The sequence below is a fragment of the Crinia signifera genome, chromosome 1 (genome assembly GCF_055691185.1).
Source record: "Crinia signifera chromosome 1, ASM5569118v1, whole genome shotgun sequence".
Taxonomy (NCBI): domain Eukaryota; kingdom Metazoa; phylum Chordata; class Amphibia; order Anura; family Myobatrachidae; genus Crinia; species Crinia signifera.
The window spans coordinates 219355520-219375664 of NC_139217.1; the positions used below are offsets into that span (position 1 = coordinate 219355520).

The window sequence follows — 20145 nt, forward strand, 5'->3', positions numbered from 1 at the left end:
GCTCAACACTGGGATGTAGGAGGGTCCGAAGGAGCCAGGCACCTATCCTAAAGCTTTTTGAGGGTAGGCTCCTCCCCTACGGCATCCCGGACTCTTCAGTTCGTGTTAGGTGCCCACTGGAGTGGGTGCTATTCTAAAGGGCTGCGGGAGCAGCCGAAGAAATAGAGTAGTTAGGGTATTTTTATTATTTTATTAACTTTCACTCTAGCTAGGTAGGCACAGAGTGAGGATTCTCATTAGTGAATCCTCACTCTGCTAGCGCAGCATGAGCTGACAGAAGCGCGTCCTGTCAGCTCACTGTGCACAGGGGAGACGCTGTCTGGCCTCCCTGTGCAGCGCTTACAGCTTCTTTTAAGAAGCTGCCTGGGCTCCGGAGCGCTCTGAAACCGGCTTCACGCTAGGTGGGGATCATGGGGGACAGGCGCTCCGTGATGGCGGCGGCCATTTTCTGCGGAGCTTACACACTGAGCTCCTGTTATGAGAGGACAGCAGTGTGTTACAGGCATGTTCCAAGTGGTCCCCAGTCGAGGGGGAGATACTGGAACTAGGAGATCCTACTAAGGGAGCGGCTGTCTGGGGGTGGTTGGCGCCAAAAGTCACGGACCCCGCAGCAGCAGGGACTTGGTCTCTTCCCTCACTCTGTTTTGGCGCCTTTCAGAACGCTTGCAGCGGAGCTGAGCTGGCTTACAGATCCTGAGAGTGTTTGGATTTCCTGGGCATCGTTTCCCCGCATCTGAAACCGACAGACAGATAAGTGGCTGGGTGCATTGACTCTGTATAGGCGCTGTTGTACATTGTATGCACTGTGTGGTTACTTTACATCATGTCTGAGCAACAAGCTGTGGTTTTGGGGGAGGGAGCCCTTAATACTATGAGCGCTTGTAATGTCTGTACACAAAAATTTGTACCTGAGCAGATGGCCAAGGGGGGTTTGTGTATTACTTGCGCTGCTGTGAAACCCATGGGGAGTGAACCCCAGAGGGCAGAGCAAATTGAACCCGCGTGGGCTAGTGCCCTGGGCAGGTCTGTTAACGCTTTAGTGCAATTGCTGGACAGACAGGGTGATGCCTTGGTAGAATCTCAGAGACCTATGTCATCATCTCAGCAGTCCTCTGGCTCCTTGCCTCTTACCCAGGCAGATCCTGCCATCATACAGGTGATGCAGGATACTGCAAAGGGGATCAACAGGTTTAGTGACTTGCTAGACAAAATTGATGTTGATGCTGTAGGGACCCCTAAACGGTCTTACTCGGTGCCTTTATTGGTAGATGAAGAGGAGGGAGCATATGCAGACATTCCCTGGGAGCAGGGTGATGATTCTGAAGATTCCTCAGCCGCAGGGGTGGAGTATTTGATTACATCTGTTAAACAGGCTTTAAAACTTTCAGTGGAGGACAAAACTCCTGCTAAAGGTGTATTTAAACGGCAGCGTAAGGAAGCTGTTACATTTCCTTCAGATGAAGGTTTACAAGAATTGTTGGAAGGAGCTTGGAAAACTCCTAATAAAAGGCTACAGATGCCAAAGAGATTCTTAAGTCTGTACCCCATGCCGGAGTCTCATGCGGAGCTCTGGGAAAAAGTGCCAGTAGTGGATGCTTCTGTGGCAAGTCTGTCAAAAGCTACTGTATTACCAGTGCAAGGGGGTGCAGCTTTTAAGGACCCTGTGGACAAAAAGCTGGAGGGTAATCTCAAAGCTATATTTGAAGGGGTGGGATTCACCCTACGTCCCCTTATTGCTTCAGCCTGGGTCTCTAAGGCCATGATTGAGTGGGCCAATGATTTATGCACCATTTTACATGCTGATCCTTGTGTGTTGTTGCTAGCGGAGAAGCTTAAGGCTGCTGCAGAGTATGTGTTGGAAGCCGAAGAGGAAGCTCTCAAAATGGCGACCAGAGTTTCCACCGTGTCTATTAATGCCAGGAGAGTACTCTGGCTTAAGGCCTGGGAAGCAGATAATGAGTCTAAGAAGGCCTTAGAAACATTAGCTTTCAAAGGAAAGTTATTATTTGGATCTGAATTAGAAGAGATTATTAAGCAGGCTACGGGTGGCAAGAGTACCTTCCTGCCTGCCCCAGCAGCCAAGCAGACATCTAGATTTTCTGCTTTTAGGCCGTCCTTTCGGCCCTCCCTAGAGGTGGTGCGTCCTTTCGAGGACAGTCATTTAGGGGAAAGTTTCAGTCCTCCAGGGGTAAGGCCCCAAAGTCAAAATTTGGTTCTTTTCACAAGAAACCTGTCACCAAAGGAGAGGACAAACCCTCTGCATGACTGTCAGGGGATTTGCCTGGCAGTGGTAAAGGTGGGGGCTTCACTAGACCAGGAATCCTGGGTGTTAGACATTATAGCCCAGGGATACAAAATTCCTTTCAAAGGTCTTCCTCCGAGAAGATTCATTCCCACAGCTTTACCAAAGGAAGCTCGGCTTCGTACAGCTCTCTTAAGAGCAGCTCACTCTCTGTTAGAGAAGGGGGTGGTAATCCCGCTTCCCAGGGCAGAGTGGAAGAAAGGCTTTTATTCCACTCTGTTTCTGGTACCAAAACCAGACAGGTCTTTCAGACCGATACTAAATTTAAAGTCACTGAATGTCCATTTGTGGGTAGATCATATCAAAATGGAATCTCTACGGTCAGTGCTGCTAAGCCTGGACCAGGGAGATTTTTTGGCGTCCATGGATGTCCAGGACGCGTATCTTCATGTCCCCATACACCCAGAACATCAGGCCCTGTTGTAGGTTTGCGATAGGAGACCTGCACCTACAGTTCCAGGCGTTGCCCTTTGGTCTGGCCACAGCACCAAGGGTTTTCACCAAAATAATGTCTGTAATGGCAGCTGTGCTCAGGCTGAGGGGAATCACAGTGATACCTTATTTGGACGACCTGCTGTTCAAAGCAGAGTCAGCAGACAGGTTGCAGAGTCACTTGGCAGAAGCCATCAGTTTTTTGCAGGCTCACGGCTGGCTTTTAAACTTACAAAAGTCTCAGTTGGTGCCTTCACAGAGACTCCAATTCTTGGGGGTCATTCTGGATACCCATCTACATCGGGTATTTTTACCGGAGGCAAAGGCCAGGGATCTGGTTGCCTTAGTCCAGGAGATTCTCAGCTCTCGGAGCACATCAGTGTGGAGGTGCCTCAAGCTGCTGGGGAAGATGGTGGCGTCTTTCGAGACGCTGCAGTTTGCCAGGTTCCACTCTCGGGTGTTTCAGTGGAACATTTTGACGGCTTGGTCAGGAAACATACAGACCATGAAGTCAGAACAGATAGTGCTGTCTTCGGAAACTCGAGCCTCCCTGAAATGGTGGACAGACGTGGATTCCCTTCAGTGGGGTCGGTCACTGCAGTCCTGGAGCTGGCTGGTAGTCACTACCAACACCAGCCTCAGGGGCTGGGGGGCAGTAGTCTTGGACCTGCGTCTGCAGGGCTTGTGGACTCCGGAGGAATCTGCCTTACCGATCAACATCTTGGAACTGAGAGCTGTGTGGAAAGTGATATCTCTGGCGGGAGATAGGTTACAGAGGCTCCCTTTAAGGATTCAGACCGACAACGCCACAGCTGTGGCGTATCTGAATCACCAGGGAGGCACACGCAGCAAACTGGCCATGTGGGAGGTGTCCAGAATCCTCCTGTGGGCGGAACAGAATGTTCCAGCTTTATCAGCTATATTCATACCAGGAGTGGAGAATATAGAGGCCGACTTCCTGAGCAGGGAGGAGCTGAAGGAAGGGGAATGGAGCCTTACAAACTTATTTGTGTATTTTTATTTTTATTTTGTATGTTATCCATTTTTATTAATTAAATTGTAATATCTTGTGAGCAAAAGGCGCCTACTGGTACTTTTCTTTACCATGGATACACTAGAGTGAACATCCGGTCACCCTGCCTTATTTTTTTATGATTGAACCCTGATATTAACACCTGTTAAAAAGATAACCAAAGTATTAAAGGGATATACCCTGGGCCATTTTTAACAAGAGCTCTGTTATCTGGCAAAATATACATACCCACAAAATTCTTATATGAGATATACGTTTGTTCCAATCGATTTGAGACCCTACAAGAAGTGCAACTGCATTTGTGTCAATCAAGTCATCGAACGCCCCTGATGAAGTCACGTAGTTGACGAAACGCGTTGGGCCTGCTACTGTATTGGATCATTGTACACTATGTGAATTGATTTCATCAAATGACCGTGTAAACTGTGTATCTTTTATAAGCCTTACTGTAGGCTTTTTTTATTAAATATTTGTATTTTTATAAACAAAGGAAAAGTTGTGTATTTTCACCTTAAGCGCACTCTGTTTTTGCTTTGTATCTCTATCTGTTCTGAGTCCCGGCTAACAGGGGACTCCCGGAGGTGCTGCTGTCCATTATTAGGGCGCGGTTTTAGGTATCTTTTGCCCTTTCTATATCTATATTAATATATATATAAAAAATTTCGGTACTTGTTTCCTAGCACGGCCACAACGATTTAGATCGTTGTGGTCGTAAGATAAAAAATCGGATCGATCGCATCGCATGCGATTTGGTCGCATGCGATGCGACCGATCCGACCGACCGATTTTTCACCCGATTTTTTTTTTTTTTCACATGATTATTTTCAATTGCCCCCCCAAATGTTACTAAGTGGGCTAGACCCCACGATAGACGTCAACCCGAAGCGTGGCGAGCGCAGCGAGCCCGCGAGGGGCGGCGGTGCGCGTCCTCCGACCTTTTCATTCCCCCACTATCCACTAGGGCGTGGAGTGAGAATAGAATAGTGTGGCGAGCGCAGCGAGCCACCGAGCCCGAAGCGTGGCGAGCGCAGCGAGCCCCGCGAGGGGACGCGTATAACTTCACAGGTATACGCGTCCCCTCGCGGGGCTCGCTGCGCTCGCCACGCTTCGGGCTCGGTGGCTCGCTGCGCTCGCCACACTATTCTATTCTCACTCCACGCCCTAGTGGATAGTAGGGGAATGAAAAGGTCGGAGGACGCGCACCGCCGCCCCTCGCGGGCTCGCTGCGCTCGCCACGCTTCGGGTTGACGTCTATCGTGGGGTCATGGCGGGCACATAAAAAATGTGAAATGGGTCATATTGGCCCATTTCACCTTTTTTATCATTTTTCCCTATGTGAGATGGACTTAATCAAGTCCATCTCATCTTGTGCCATTATAATGGCACAAGACCGACCGATTTCAATGTTAAAAGATTTTTTAACATTGAAGTCTATGGAAAAATCGGGTCAATCGGTCGGTCGCATCGCGGCCGATTTTAATTGGTCGCGACCGACCGATTGACCCGATTTCTGTCAATCAAAGGGAAAAAATTGTAAAAAATCGGCCACATCGTGAGGATCGTGTCCCTTAATTAAGAGCCACGATCACTCACGATTGTGGCCGTTCTAGGAAACAAGTACCAAAATTTCCATGTACAAGGATCACACTCTCCACTAATAGTCCAGCAGCTGCCGGGGTGTCAGCTCAGGAGCACCAGATTACTCTGACAGTCCAATATAGCTTGCAGAAAACATTGAGGACACTCACCGGACTTTCAATTCAAATGTTCAATTCTTTTGAATCCATCTCAATCCATCAAAGTATAAAGTGCAATGTGCATGACAGTGGGCCACAGGCCAACGTTTCGGTCCACCTTTGGACCTTTCTCAAGGCCCCCACTCTCACCACCATGCACTTTAGGAGGTGAGAATGGGGGGCCTTGAGATAGATAGATAGATAAACCATACTGCACCAGCCTATATCTACTCACAAAATATCTCCCATCTCAGCCACTCCGCTCTGCACAAGATCTGCTCCTCTTCTGTACGGATCTCTAGCTCCCATTCACTATTACAGGATTTTCGTATAGAATGCCTTTCCATGCACAATAAGACTCTCCACAAGCGTTCCTTGGAAACTCACCTCTTTAGGCAAGCATATCATATTTAAGTTCCACACACATAACCCTTTGATGCACTTATGTACTATATCTTGGGAATCTGGTATCTTTCCTAATCTGAACCTCCAGATCAATACTATTGGTAATGCTTTAGATCAGGCATGTCCAACGTTGGCCCTCCAGATGTTTTGAAACTACACGTCCCAGCATGCTTTGCCACAGTTTTGCTATTAGAGAATGCTAAAACTATTGCAAAGCATGCTGGGATGTGTAGTTTCACAACATCTGGAGGGCCAACGTTGGACATGCCTGCTTTAGATCTTGAATATACTGTAACTTTTCGTTTTACCACTTGTAATATATTTTGAAAGCCACTAAAATCTCCAATTGACTTTTCTATCCCTGTTTAATATATAACACTGATGAATATGTCCTTCCAGGATTTTACTCCAGAGAAAAGCGCGTCCCGGGCCCAGGTGAAGACAAGTTCAAGGCGAAAGGCCAAGGTTAGTAACCATTTACTATGGGTAGTTTAACATTGTTGTTTACTTTTTCATATAGACATCAAACATTATTTGGACATGTGTGTTGCAGATTGTGGCAGATTCTGACTCAGAGTCAAAATCTGGCTCTGGTGAACAAAGTAATCCAAGGCAACGGTCTTCATCATCATCATCATCATCCTCCTCATCATCCTCTTCTTCTTCAGAGAAACCTGTGAAAAAGACTCCAAGAACTGCAAAAGCATGTCAGTGAGAATTACCAATTTCATTGGAAAGAAAATGAAGACAAATCCATAAGGTGATAATTCTAAGCCTTATCTATTGTTTTATAGCTGGAAAACCTGGTCCTAAACCTCGAGCACGCATGCCGAAAGCACAACAGTCTCCAAGTTCCAGCAGTGACAGGTAATTGCGACCCATTTTGGGATGGCGTATACATTCTTGACAAAAATAACTATCCTCATACTATCCCTTTACTCCAGGACACCTTGATTTGCACAGATTATGTGGCTAATTGACTGGAAGTCACATAATGACATAGGTGTCTTAGATTAAATGGATATTACAGCAAGTCTAGCCATAGACAACTGAGAAACACTATTTTTTTTTTTTTTTTTAGAGACTTGTATGCCACTTTTGTCCAGCCTTGTTTTTTGATGTTTAATACTATTCAATTCGCAATAGTTGAGCACAAGTAGTAGCAGTAACCTTAAAAATAAAAAGAAAGAAATCAAATATCGGGCACATACTATATGATATTGTAATGCAGTGGTTCCCAACCCTGGTCCTCAAGTACCCCCAACAGTGCATGTATTGAAGGTCTCCACACAGAGTCACAAATGCTGTAATTAGCTCCACCTGTGGATCTTTTCAAATGTGCCTGAATGAGTGCACCTGCCGGGTGACCTGGAAATGTGCACTGTTGGGGGTACTTGAGGACCAGGGTTGGGAACCACTGTTGTAATGTATACAATTCTGTCTCTGACCTCAGTGTTCCATATACCTGCTCCTAATGTATTTCTTATTATCAGCAGATTACCTGGCAATCTGCTGATAATAAGAAATACAGTAGGAGCTAATATATGGAACACTGAGGTCAGAGACAGAATTAACAAGCACACACTAAGTAGAATCCTCTCCCCTAAGTGACAGAGAGAGGAGACACAAGGAGTCTGTGAAACTTAAAGATAAAAGAGCATCCACATCCCGTTTCTTTTAACCACTTTTTCAAAACTTTTTTTGCACCTCTATACTATCGTTCTAATAAGTAAGTGTAATTAGTACACTTCTTTTTTTAAACATTGTGTCTAATAAAACTAAATTTTTAAGCGTGTTAATATCAGTTGGACGCCAAACATAGCTATCTGCAGTGTGCACCCATTTTTTCTCTGTTTTCCCCCTCTTTTTTTCCTTGCATAGCTATGCTGAACAGGGCTGCTGGAGCAGCAATTATAGAGTTAGCTAGGTGTTTGTTCTCTTATTAATTTAACACTTAGTTAGGTAGGCACAGTGTGAGGATTCTAATAGAATCCTCACACTGATTGCGCAGCAGGGGCTGACAGAAGCGCATCCTGTCAGCACCCTGTGTGTGCAGACACTGCCTGGTCTCTCTGCACAGTGCTTATAACTTCACAAAAGAAGTTTCCTGGGCCACTGGGGGACCCCTCAGCCGGCTCCCCTCAGGGGGGGGGGGGTCATGGGTGAAGGCGCCCTCCGCGATAGTGGCCGCCATCTTGCACGTGGTTTACAAGCTGAACCTCCTGAGGAGCTCGCAGCTTGTCACAGGAGCCCGGAGGAGGGCAATTCCAAGCGGTCCCCAGCCGAGGGGAGTCACTAGGGAAATAAGATATCACCGCAGGAGCGGCTACAGGAGTATATTGGCGCCAAAAGCCACAAGACCCTGCTGTGGCAGTGACTTAGTCTCTTACTGCTCTCTGCTGTTTTGGCGCCTTTTGGAAGCACTGGCTGCATAGCTAAATGGCTGTTTTACTAGCAGAGTGTCTGGATTTCTCCTTGGCTATCGATACCCCCACGGACCAGCAGACAAGATAAGTACTGGCATACATTGACTTCATACTAATCGCCTGACATTATGCTGTGTTTTTTTAAAACATGACAGAAATGCAGTCTGCTGACATGGGGGAGGGAGCCCTTTTCACATTGAGCAATTGTAAAGTCTGTGGGCTTGTTTTAACACCTGAGCAGATGGCCAAGGGGGATATTTGCTCTGTATGTGCGGCTGGACCCAGGGGAGCACTTGCTCAGAAGGGAGAACAGCCAGAACCTCAGTGGGCTGCAGTCCTAGGTAGGCTGATTACTGCGTTGGTGCAGGTTTTAAACAAGCAGAGGGATGAGCTGGTGGGTTACCCTAGACCATTGTCATCTTCTCAACAGTCTTCTGGCTCTATTCCATTAACCCAAATGGAGCCTGCATTTTTACAAATTATGCAGGACACTACTCAGGCTTAATACCATTATGGAGCAATTTTCAAAGGAGCCGGAAAGGGCCTTTAGAATGCCCATAGCTGCCTCACCTGTCCTTTACAGGGAATCAGAGGAAGAGGGAGAATGCGAGGAGGAAGAGTCAGGAGATCTAAGGAGTGATAGGGACAATTCTGTCCCTGGTGTTGATGATTTGATTTTGGCTGTGAAACAGACTTTGAATCTGTCTGCGGAAAGTAAACCTCTTACACAAGGTGTTTTTAAAAGACAGCGCAGAGAGGCTGTTGCCTTTCCATCTGATGTGGGTTTACAGGAGCTGTTGGGAGGGGCATGGAAAACCCCCGATAAGAGACTCCAAATGCCGAAACGGTTCAAAAACCTGTACACCATGCGGAGGAGCATGTAAAATTATGGGGAAAAGTTCCCTTGGTAGACGCACCAGTAGCCAGGCTATTAAAGGCTACAGTACTACCTGTTCAAGGTGGTGCGGCTTTCAAAGCAATTTTTGAAGGTGTAGGTTATACCCTTAGGCCGATTATTGCTTCTGCATGGGTGTCCAAGGCTATGATTGTGTGGGCAGACTCTGTGTGCTTTGTTGCAACCTGATTCAGAACCTTTCTCTCTAGCTGAGAAAATTAAAGCGGCAGAACGGCCCTTTTGGGGGTGGCGCAGTCTCTCCTACAAAAAGGCATGGTGGTTTTCGGTACCGCGAGAGGAGAGAAAGAAGGGGTTCTACTCCATTCTTTTCTTAGTCCCAAACCAGACAATTCGTTCAGACCAATTCTAAATTTGAAGTCTTTAAATGTTCATTTGTGGGTCGATTTATTTCAAGATGGAATCCTTAAGGTTGGTTCTGCTGAGCTTAGAACCAGAGGAATTCTTGGCGCCTGTAGATATCCAAGACGTGTATTTACATGTTCCTATCTGTGCAGATCATTAGTCTCTACTGAGGTTTGGGAACTACATCTACAAGGGTGTTTACAAAGATCATGGCGGTGATAACAGCAGTCCTCCGTCAAAAAGGAATTGTTATAATTCCATATTTGGACGATCTTTTGTTCAAGGCGGAGTCCGCAGAGAAATTACAACAGGACCTGTTAGTGGCTATTCAGTTTTTGCAGGATCACGGCTGGATACTGAACCTGCAAAAATCTGTGTCCCACCCAGAGACTTCAATTCCTGGGAGTTATTCTGGATACACACTTACATCGAGTGCTTCTACCAGAACTAAAGGCAATGAATATTTGTCAACTAGTGTGGCAAATCCTGGGACCACCGGACCCGTCTGTGTGGCATTGTCTAAAATTGTTAGGAAAGATGGTGGCCACATTCGAGACCCTACAGTACGCCAGGTTTCATTCTCGAATATTTCAGTGGAAAATATTAACAAGTTGGTCAGGGAACACCAAGACAATGAAAACAGAAAAAGTGGTGTTGAAGCCAGAGACGTGATCAGATCTAAGATAGTGGACGGATACGATCTCTCCAGTGGGGTTGATCTCTGCAGTCTTGGGAGTGGCTGGTGGTCACCACCGATGCCAGTCTCAGAGGCTGGGGCGCTGTAACTCTGGATCTGAGATTGCAGGGCCTGTGGTCCAGGGAGGAATCAGTGTTTCCAATCAATGTATTGGAGTTATGGGCTCTCTGGATGACTTTGTCGCAAGCGGAGGAGAAACTAAAGGTGTTTCCCATCCGCATAGTCGGACAATGCCACGGCTGTGGCATGTTTGAACCATCAAGGGGGCACTTGCAGCAAGATGGCGATGCTGGAGGTGTCTCGGATTCTCGAATGGGCGGAAGTCAATGTTCCGGCCTTTTCGCAAGTGTTCATTCCGGGAGTCAAAAATGTGGAAGCAGACTTCTTGAACAGAGAGGAACTGCTAGAAGGAGAATGGGCACTGCACCCGCAGGTGTTCCAGTAGATTGTAGACTTGTGGGACCTTCCGGAAGTGGACTTAATGGCGTCAAGGTTCAATTGTCAAGTAACCAGGTTTTGTTCCAGTGCCAGGGATCCACTCGCGTGGGCGGTGGATGCAATGACGACACCTTGGACCGTCAAGTTAGCTTACGTTTTCCCTCCTTTCCCGATGATTGCCCGGGTGTTGAAGAGAGTGAGATCCCAGGGGACTCGGGTCATATTGATAGCTCCGTATTGGCCAAAGAGATCCTGGTTCTCCGTCATTTGGAGGTTATCGGCAACGTTGTGGCGTCTACCTCTACGTCCAGACCTGCTATGACAGGGTCCATTTTTTCATCAGGGCCTAGCTCGGCTGAGTTTAACGGCCTGGCTCTTGAAACCTCTATCTTAAAGAAAAAGGGGTTTTCAGATGCCGTTGTTGCTACAATGATAAAAGCGAGAAAGCCGGTGTCTTCTGCAAATTACTACAGAGGGCAGTATTCAATGAGTATTTTCTCTTTGCATGCTTGCATGGCGAGAGGTTTTTTTCTCTCGCCATGCACTCGCCGTGTTTTTATGGAGATTCTCCATGTTTGGAGATTCTCCGTCATTTAGACACTATTCAATGTCGCAGGGGCTCGTTGCCCCTCACGGCGAATCTTAACCCCTGCAGCAGACAAGCGTCTGCTGCAGGGGGAGCAGTGGGCCGGTGGCAGGCAGGGAGATTGAAGTCTCCCTGCCTGCCCCAGAACGTATATGGAGGGGAGGAGGGCTCCCCGGGACCCAGGCAGCACAAGCTGCCCCCCCCCCCCAGAGCCAGCAGGGTGGCTCCCGATCGTGCAAATGTAATGATTGGATGCAGTGAATATATGAATATCTAATGAGCGGCTCCGGCCCCCTGCTGGCTGTTGTGTTTAAAAAAAAAAAATTAATTAAATATATATTCAATGACTAAAAATAGCATGCCCCTTCACAGAATAAAATTCCTGATTTATTTAAAAAGTTCACATTCCACTTCTCCATGAAAAGATGGAGAATTGCTACATGGAGAGACACAGCGAAAATCACTTAGAAAGACGGCGAAAATATCACATTGAATAGGGTGGTTCACTTTTTGAGACCAAAATTCTCGCGAAAAAAGCACAAATTCGCCATAAAACACGGCAAATTTTTCTCATTAAATACATCCCAGAGTGTGGAAAACATACATTAGATGCTGTGAGACAGATCTCATACTTCAAGATTTAAGGTCTCCAGATTGCTGGAGTTCTTAGGATGGGTTTTCTTCAGGTCTGAGTTTACAGTCTCTGAAGGTTCAGATTTCAGGATTGTTCGTTTTCTTTCAGAAAAAAGTGGCTTTAATTCCAGAGGTGCAGACTTTTCTGCAAGGAGTTATGAGATTGAAACCCCCTTATAAACAGACGGTGGCACCATGGGATTTGTCATTGGTGCTAGCGGTTCTTCAAAAATCTCCTTTTGAACCCATGAGGATGGCGGATTTAAAATTTGTCACATGGAAATTGACCTTTTTGTTGGCTATCGCCTCAGCTAGGCGTGTGTCTGTCTCAATTAGGAGCATTATGGTTTAAGACTCCATTTTTGATTTTGCATGATGATAGAGCTGTCTTGCGTACAGTTCCTAAGTTTTTGCCAAAAGTGGTTTCATCATTCCACTTAAACCAAGAGATTGTTCTTCCAGTGTTCAGTCCTACGGAAGATTCTAAGAAAAGGGACAAGCTTAAAAATTTGGATGTAGTTCGCGCTCTGCAAATTTATGTGTACAGAGTAAAGGATGCCTGTAAAATGGATTCCTTATTGGTGTTGTATGATGTACACAAGAAAGGTTGGCCTGCTTCCAAACAGACCATTGCAAGGTGGTTGAGGTCAGTGATTGCTTTTGCATACACTAAGGTTGGTAGACCAGTACCTGCTAGGATAAATGCCCATACCACCAGGTCGGTTGCTGACTCTTGGGCGGTGCACCATGTTGATACAGCTGAGCAAGTATGCAGAGCAGCCACTTGGTCATCTGTTCACACTTTAACCAAATTTTATAGGTTCCATGAGTTCGCGTCGGAGGACGCATCATGCGGGCGAGCAGTGATGAGAACTGCAAACCTGAGCGTACCCTCCCAAAGGACCGGCTCTTGAACGTCCCAGTGTGAAGCTGTGTCACCAGGATAATTGAAAGAGAAAAAGGGATTTCTGTAAGCACTTACCATTCAAATCCCTTTCTCTGATATTATCCTGATGACAGAGCGATCCTTCCCTTACGCTCAGTAAGTAAGTAAATAAACCATTTCATGTGTTGCAAAATAAATGTTATTGTGCATATAATATGTTCAGGCATTGTACTGAGTTGATGTATCCTAGTGTGCTCTCTAAATTGAACTGAAGCATGATGGGATAAGGAAGGGAGGAGCCTACCCCTCTGAAAGGTTTAGCATAGGTGCCTGGCTCCGATGGACCCTACTACGTCCCAGTGTGAAGCTGTGTAACCAGGATAATATCAGAGAAAGGTATTCGAACGGTAAGTTCTTACAAAAATCCCTTTTTTCCATTGTATTGGAAATACATATTCGCGTTAAGGAACTAATACCCACTAATCAGTCATCTGAGACACTGGAGTTGATGAACAAATAAGGGATTATTTGGCAGAGAAAGTTTTTTTTTTTTTTTTGTATCGGGTTTATGATATGCTGTGGTATATTATGGATTGTGTATTACAATTATTACTAATTGTGTTTTAAGTTGTTTTATACCGGCCGCTCACAAATACCATGATATTGGGGTATACTGTATTCAATGCTAAAGGGATAGCTATGACAGCGGGCAGTGCTGATAGCTCGCCGTCATATCTCGTGGGTCAGTATTCAACTGACCCCCTTCACTCGCAGTATGCACCTCGCTGGCTCTTTTCAATGAGGTTGAAACGGCAAGAGTGCGGCCGTCAAAACAGCGAGGCTCGCTGCGTTAATGGCGAACCTTGCTGTTCGGGGGAGGATTTCCCTGGAACATAGAATAGGGCAAAGGGGTTAGATGGCGAGGATGACTTGTTTTGGTCGATCCTCGCTGAAAACAAGCCACCCACAGAAACCCCCTCGCCAGCGGTATTGAATGCTGCCCATTGTAATTTATTTGTTTAAAAATAAAAAATAAATTTATGGTCTAATTCAAAAGCGCTGTTTATCTTGTATTTGTTTTTTACAAAGGGTTGAGTATCTCTTTTTAACACCAGAAGGTTGGATCTGACATGTGGCTTTGCGCTCTGTTATTTTCTGTCATTTGGTTGATTTCCAGAGCACATGCTGCTGGAATCTCTACACCTTGCTCTTGGGCCAGGTTCAGCGAATCTCCTGCAAAGATATGGTCACTAGTTCGACAAGAGGAAGGTTGACCTGCATTGGGTCAACCACTGAAGGTCCACATGCATCCTGCATTGACATGGGTTATGTCGACAGTCAAAAAGTTGACATGGGGTTTTTCACTTTTTTTTTTTTAATTTTTCTTTAGCCTTGTACCGACTGGCAGTATTTCATGCCCTACCATACACTAGGGTGTGGTGGGAAAATAAAATATTGTGTGCAGGGAGGCACCATGTCCGAAGCATGACTTGCCTAGCCGTGCACTTTTAGTGTCCATGTTGACATTCGGGATTAAAAAGTGAAAAACCCCATTTAGACTGTTGACCTAATGACCCTGTTGACCCAATGCATGTCGACCCTATGACCCGTACCCTCCTGCCTCCCACAAAATAATAGAATGTTTAGACATTCTATTATTATTTTGAGTGTATTGTGTGTGCCGGTCTGTGTGGATATTATAAAGGGGAGTGATTCTGCTTTATACTTCCAGTGGGATAAATAAAGCCAGAAGTGCTCTATAGACATACTAACTTGATTAAGAGAAATAATACTGTTGTGTGGGATTTTTCCCTTTCATACTGGTTATTGCTCACTCTGTATTTATTACGTGTGTGGATACTCTCCTGGATGACGGTGTCATCCAAAAGTAAAAAAGGCTACTGCAGCAGAACTGCGTTCCAGCGCCAGTTGTCCTAATCTGCATAATTCACAGGAATCAGAGGATGCTATACTTTGTGCCTCGGGCCTGCACAGGAATCCCAGGTGGTGTCTCCTCCACCGGAAATCTGTATGGGTGTCCACCCTGACAGTAAATGGTGCAACTACTTTATCACTTTGCTTCTCATTCTCCACCCGCCCCTCAGATTATGGCACCTCAGGCTGCACCTTGGCGAGTTTCAACCACAGCATTTGGCCCAATTTAATCTCAGATGGAGCCATTGTGGGTTCATTCACAGAATGGGTAGTGGATAAGTGGAATAGCCTCCCGTCGGAGGTGGGAGAGGTTAAGGCAGTAGAACAATTTAAACATGCTTGGGATAGGCATATGAATATCCTTACAAAGAAATAAGGATCAAAAAGGTTTGAGAATACCTGAAGGATAAAAAGGGGCAGACTAGATGGGCCAAATGGTTCTGATCTGCTGTCAAATTCTATGTTTCTATTCCAGTGTGTGACTAAAATCTCTAGCTCCATGTAACACATCGAACAATGCGACAAGCATCCTAGGTCACCTCGTGTGTCACAGGAGACATCCACTATGGTGTCGGAAGGGGATTCAGGCTTAGAGTCTATTTCTGACAGGGAGGATAGTTACATAGTAATTAAGGTTTGAAAAAAGATGTTTGTCCATCGAGTTCAACCTATTTGACTTGTAACTACTGACTTGAGTAAGACATAACTATTGGATTCCCTTAGTGGCCAAAAATGTATCCAGTTTTGGTTTAAATTCATTAACAGTAGTTGCTGTAACCACCCCCATGGGCAATGAGTTCCAGGGGGGGAGGGGGTAGAAGGGAAGAGGGAGGGGAGAAGGAAGAAAAAACAGAAAGATAGAATGTTGTGGAGGTTAGAAGACATAGAGAAAGGAGTACCTAATAGTAGGTACAGGGCAGGAAAAAAGATGGAGATTCAAGAAGAGACCTAGGGCCTTATTCTGGTCGGTGCGGCCGGATCCGAATATGCGGCCAGGACCGTGCGTGCGAAACCCCGCCTTCCATACGGATCGCCAACTCCGTCCGTACGCGGTAAGAAGCTGGCCGAACGGACCGCACGTGTATTTTTCATGGAATACGCCTCCTCCATCTCAGGGAACCTCCCCCATCATTCGATGGTCGCAGACCATCGAATGCAGGACCGAGTGCTCCACCAGCTCCTGCAACCTCGGACCACACGGACATTTTTCCGTGCAAAAGCAGGGATCTGGGCGGGCAGCTGACATCAGGCAATGTCATATGTCCACCCCCTACACGTGCGTCACGGCCGCATTACCGTGACGCAGCGTTTGCATGGGAATGCCCATGAAACGCGGGGCGTATGCATATGGTAATGAGCCCAAATAGCCCTTCACACCCCTCTCCACCCCCTGTTCGGAGTGTTAAAATTTCATGCGGGATTTGGCCGTACGCCCCGCTCGCACATGCGCAGAGACGCCTCTGCACATGCGCAGACACAAAACATCGGCGGCACGAACGCACGCGGATATTACCGCACCAACCAGAATAAGGGCCCTAGTCCGGATCCTAGGATCGGCTACACCAATCAGGTAAGGCGAAAAACAGTAAATTTCTCTTAGCATTAGTAGTTATTAGTTCAAAAAGTGTCAAAGCAAGAGGTGAAGTGGAATGGGGATGTCAAAGCAAGAGCTGAAGTGGAATGGGAATGGGGATTTTGTAGGGCGGTGCCATTATAACTGAACCAGTTAGACCAGATCAGTAGGAATTTGTGGGAGGTGTTATGGAGGTAAGCTGTGATTTTTTTTTTTCCCCATGGCAGCAATGTGCGAATCCATTATACTTTTAATGCATGCCAGTGTCCTATTTGCTTTTGCTGCTGCACTTGAGCAGTGTGCACTATTACCCAATTTCCATCTATGATGACCCCAAGTCCTCCTCTACAGCAGAATTCCTTATAATAACTTAATTTAGCCTATAAGTAGTTGATTTTTGTTCCCATAATGAATTACTTTACATTTATCAATGTTATTGCATTTTCCACTTTTCCATCTACCTTTCCAGTTTAATTAAGTCACTTTGTAGTGTATCCACATCCTTTCCTAAGTTAATTTCCTTACTCAATTTTGTGTCATCCGTAAATATTGCAATTTTACTCACTGTAATTTCCTATATCATTAATGAATATATTAAACAAGTTGGGTCCCAATATTGAACCTTGCAGGACTCCACTTTGTACCTTACCCCAGCTGGAATGTATGCCAATTACCACCTCTCTGTCTCTGATTGTGTAACCAGTTTTTAATCCAATTACATATTATCTCCTAACCCTAAATTACCTAGTTTTATTAATAACCTTTTATGAGGCACGGTGTCAAAGCTTTAGCGAAATCAAGAAGTACTGTATTACTTCAACAGATTTTCCTAAGTTCTGCCCCCTACTGACTTCCTCATCCAAACTAATTCATTTAGTCTGACATGATCTATTTTTGACGAACCCATGCTGAGCCTTATCACCTTCTCCTGTTCTGAGAAATTTTGGATACTATCTCTTATTATTCCTCCTAATATTTTCCCCACAATGGTTGTAAGGCTGACCGGTCTATAATTTTGGTACTTATGTAATATCTGGGCTCCCGTTTTTCTTATGAGACCGCATCCCCTCGCGGGGCTCGCTGCGCTCGCCACGCTTCGGGCACGGTGGCTCACTGTGCTCGCCACACTATATAAAATCAACTCCATGCATAGTTGGATAGTAGGGGTATGAAAAAATGGGGTGCATTTAACATGGGAGCCCAGATAATACATAAGTACCATAATTTTCAGGGTTAGTTGCTACCTTTCTTTCATATTGTGAATTTCTTAAGTCAGATCAGGAAGCTTCCTCTTGTCCAGAGGAGGCTAGATCTCCCTCAGAGGTAGATGCACTGTTTAGAGAAGTGCGAGCTGTGCTCAATTTTGAGAAGGAAGTCCAAAGGTGCCCATACGCGTAACAATTATTGTATACAATATCGCATCACATCGAATCTCGGTTTTATGATGAGATCTAGTACAAAAAGTATGTGCAGCACATACATTTTTGTACTAGATCTCATCTCATCTGATCTCATCGCAAAACCAATATGCGATGAGATGCAATATTGTATACAATAATTGTAACGTGTATGGGCACCTCAAGACCTTAGCTATTAATCGCTGGTTTTTAAGAAGCAGAAAAGACCATGCCATTTCGTTCCTCTGCTTAATTAGAGAACATGTTATACCAGGTGTTCGCAAAACCTGAAACTGTTTAAGGTGTCCAAATGCTTTTTTCTTTTTAGCGACTTCCTCCCAAAAGAGTGATCTAAGTGGGAAACCCTCCCACCAGTAGACGTACATGTGGCGCGTCTGGTACACTCTTCAGTGTTGCTTATTCCAGATTCGCACAGGACCCTCATTATTCTAGAGGAAGAGGAGATGGACCCCCTATGTAATATTTTATACTTGGTATATTTCTTCAAGTTTTACTGTATGGGAGGTGTGCTACCACTGGACATAGATAAGATATACAAGAGCAAAGGAAAGAAAAAAAAAATGTCACGGTGTGGTGCACCTTTAATGACTCTCACAAATAAAAGTTAACTTTTATTGACATAGTTTTTAAAAAGTAGCGAAATATAAAAACACATGAGACAAAACAACATAAATGTGGTTGTTAAAAAAACGGTGGCTCACTCTTTCAGCACACTTGCTTTGTTATATACATATGCACTGTTGACAGGTAATTCCCGTTGACACTAATATCAAAAAGGATCTGCAAAAATACTAAACTTCAGAAAAGCGAACTTTGAATTATTCAGGGAAGCCCTAACAGGAATTGGGTGGGAAACGGTTATGGAGGGGAAAAAATGCAGAGGAAATGTGGGATACTCTAAAAAAGGTGCTTGATTCACTAACTATTGAATACATTCCTAAAGTAACTAAAGGTAAATTCAACAAAAAAAAGCCACCATAGTTGGACAAAGAAGTAAGGTCAGCTATCAACAATAAAACCAGAGCCTTTAAATTCTATAAAAATAACTTGAATGAGGAGGCGTTCGCAAAGAATCAAACAAAACTTGTAAAGGGGTAATCAAAGCAGCTAAAATATTATATGAAGAGTGCATAGCCACTGAAAGCAAAACCAACCCAAAGAAGTTTTTTAAATACATAAATAGTAAACGTTTAAGGAAAACATAGGCCCACTAACTGATACTAGTGGAAAAAGTGTTACTGAGGACAAGGGAAAAGCAAAACTGTTAAATGAGTTCTTCTCATCAGTATTTACTAAGGGAGAGCAGACTGTGGAACGAACATTTACCACAAACGGGACAAATAAGCCAGATCTCATTGTGGATTTCACGCCGAAGGAAATAATACTGAGGCTAAGCAAACTCAAAACAAATAAATCACCAGGGCCAGATGGGATTCATCCGAGGGTATTATTGGAATTAAGAGATGAACTAGCTACCCCCCTACATTATATCTTTAGCAAGTCACTATCATCAGGTATAGTACCAAAAGATTGGAGAATAGCAGAGGTAGTACCAATATTCAAAAAAGGAAAAAAGGAAGATCCCGCTAATTACAGACCCGTTAGTTTAACATCAATTGTGGGTAAACTATTTGAAGGATTTTTAAGGGATGGTATCCAGGAATATTTAGATCATCACCGTCTACTCGGTATTAACCAACATGGGTTTGTGAAAAATCGTTCATGCCAAACTAATCTACCAGGGTTCTATGAAGAGGTTAGCAAAACCCTTAATAATGGAAATGCTGTAGATGTGATTTTCCTAGATTTCGCTAAAGCATTTGATACTGTCCCACACAAGAGATTGATTAATAAAATGGAGAACCTAGGATTGGGTGAAAATATCATGCTTCAAAATGATCTTGCAATTCTAGATGAGTGGGCAAAAAAATGGAAGATGAGGTTCAATGTAGATAATTGTAAGGTTATGCACCTCGGGAGACACAACCAGTGTGCAAGTTGAAACCTTAGCGGAGAGGAACTGGGTAATTCCATACTTGAAAAGGATCTAGGAGTCCAAATAGACACCAAACGGGGATGTATTGCCCATTGTAATGTAGCTACAAAAAAGGCCAACAAAATTCTGGCATGTATTAAGAGGGGAATGGAAACTAGGGACTCAAAGGGTAATTATGCCACTGTATAAAGCATTGGTGAGACCTCCCCTCGAGTACGGAGTGCAGTTCTGGGCCCCACACTATAAAAAGGACATCATAGAATTAGAAAAAGTCCAAAGACGAGCAACAAAGCTTATTAGGGGAATGGAGAATTTAAGCTACGGGGAGAGATTAAGCAATTTGGGACTATTTACATTAGAAAAGAGACGTTTAAGGGGGGACATGCTCAAC

The 20145-nt window shown here is 44.9% G+C and overlaps 1 protein-coding gene across 1 annotated transcript in view; it reads left to right on the plus strand.

Moving 5' to 3' along the window:
• Positions 1-20145, plus strand: part of HDGFL2 (HDGF like 2) — a 191435-nt gene that overhangs the window by 44671 nt on the left and 126619 nt on the right. Inside the window, exons 6-8 of the mRNA XM_083179276.1 lie at positions 6308-6373; positions 6462-6615; positions 6703-6775. Coding sequence (XP_083035402.1) covers positions 6308-6373; positions 6462-6615; positions 6703-6775 — 293 coding nt within the window. The remainder of the gene's footprint in view (positions 1-6307; positions 6374-6461; positions 6616-6702; positions 6776-20145) is intronic.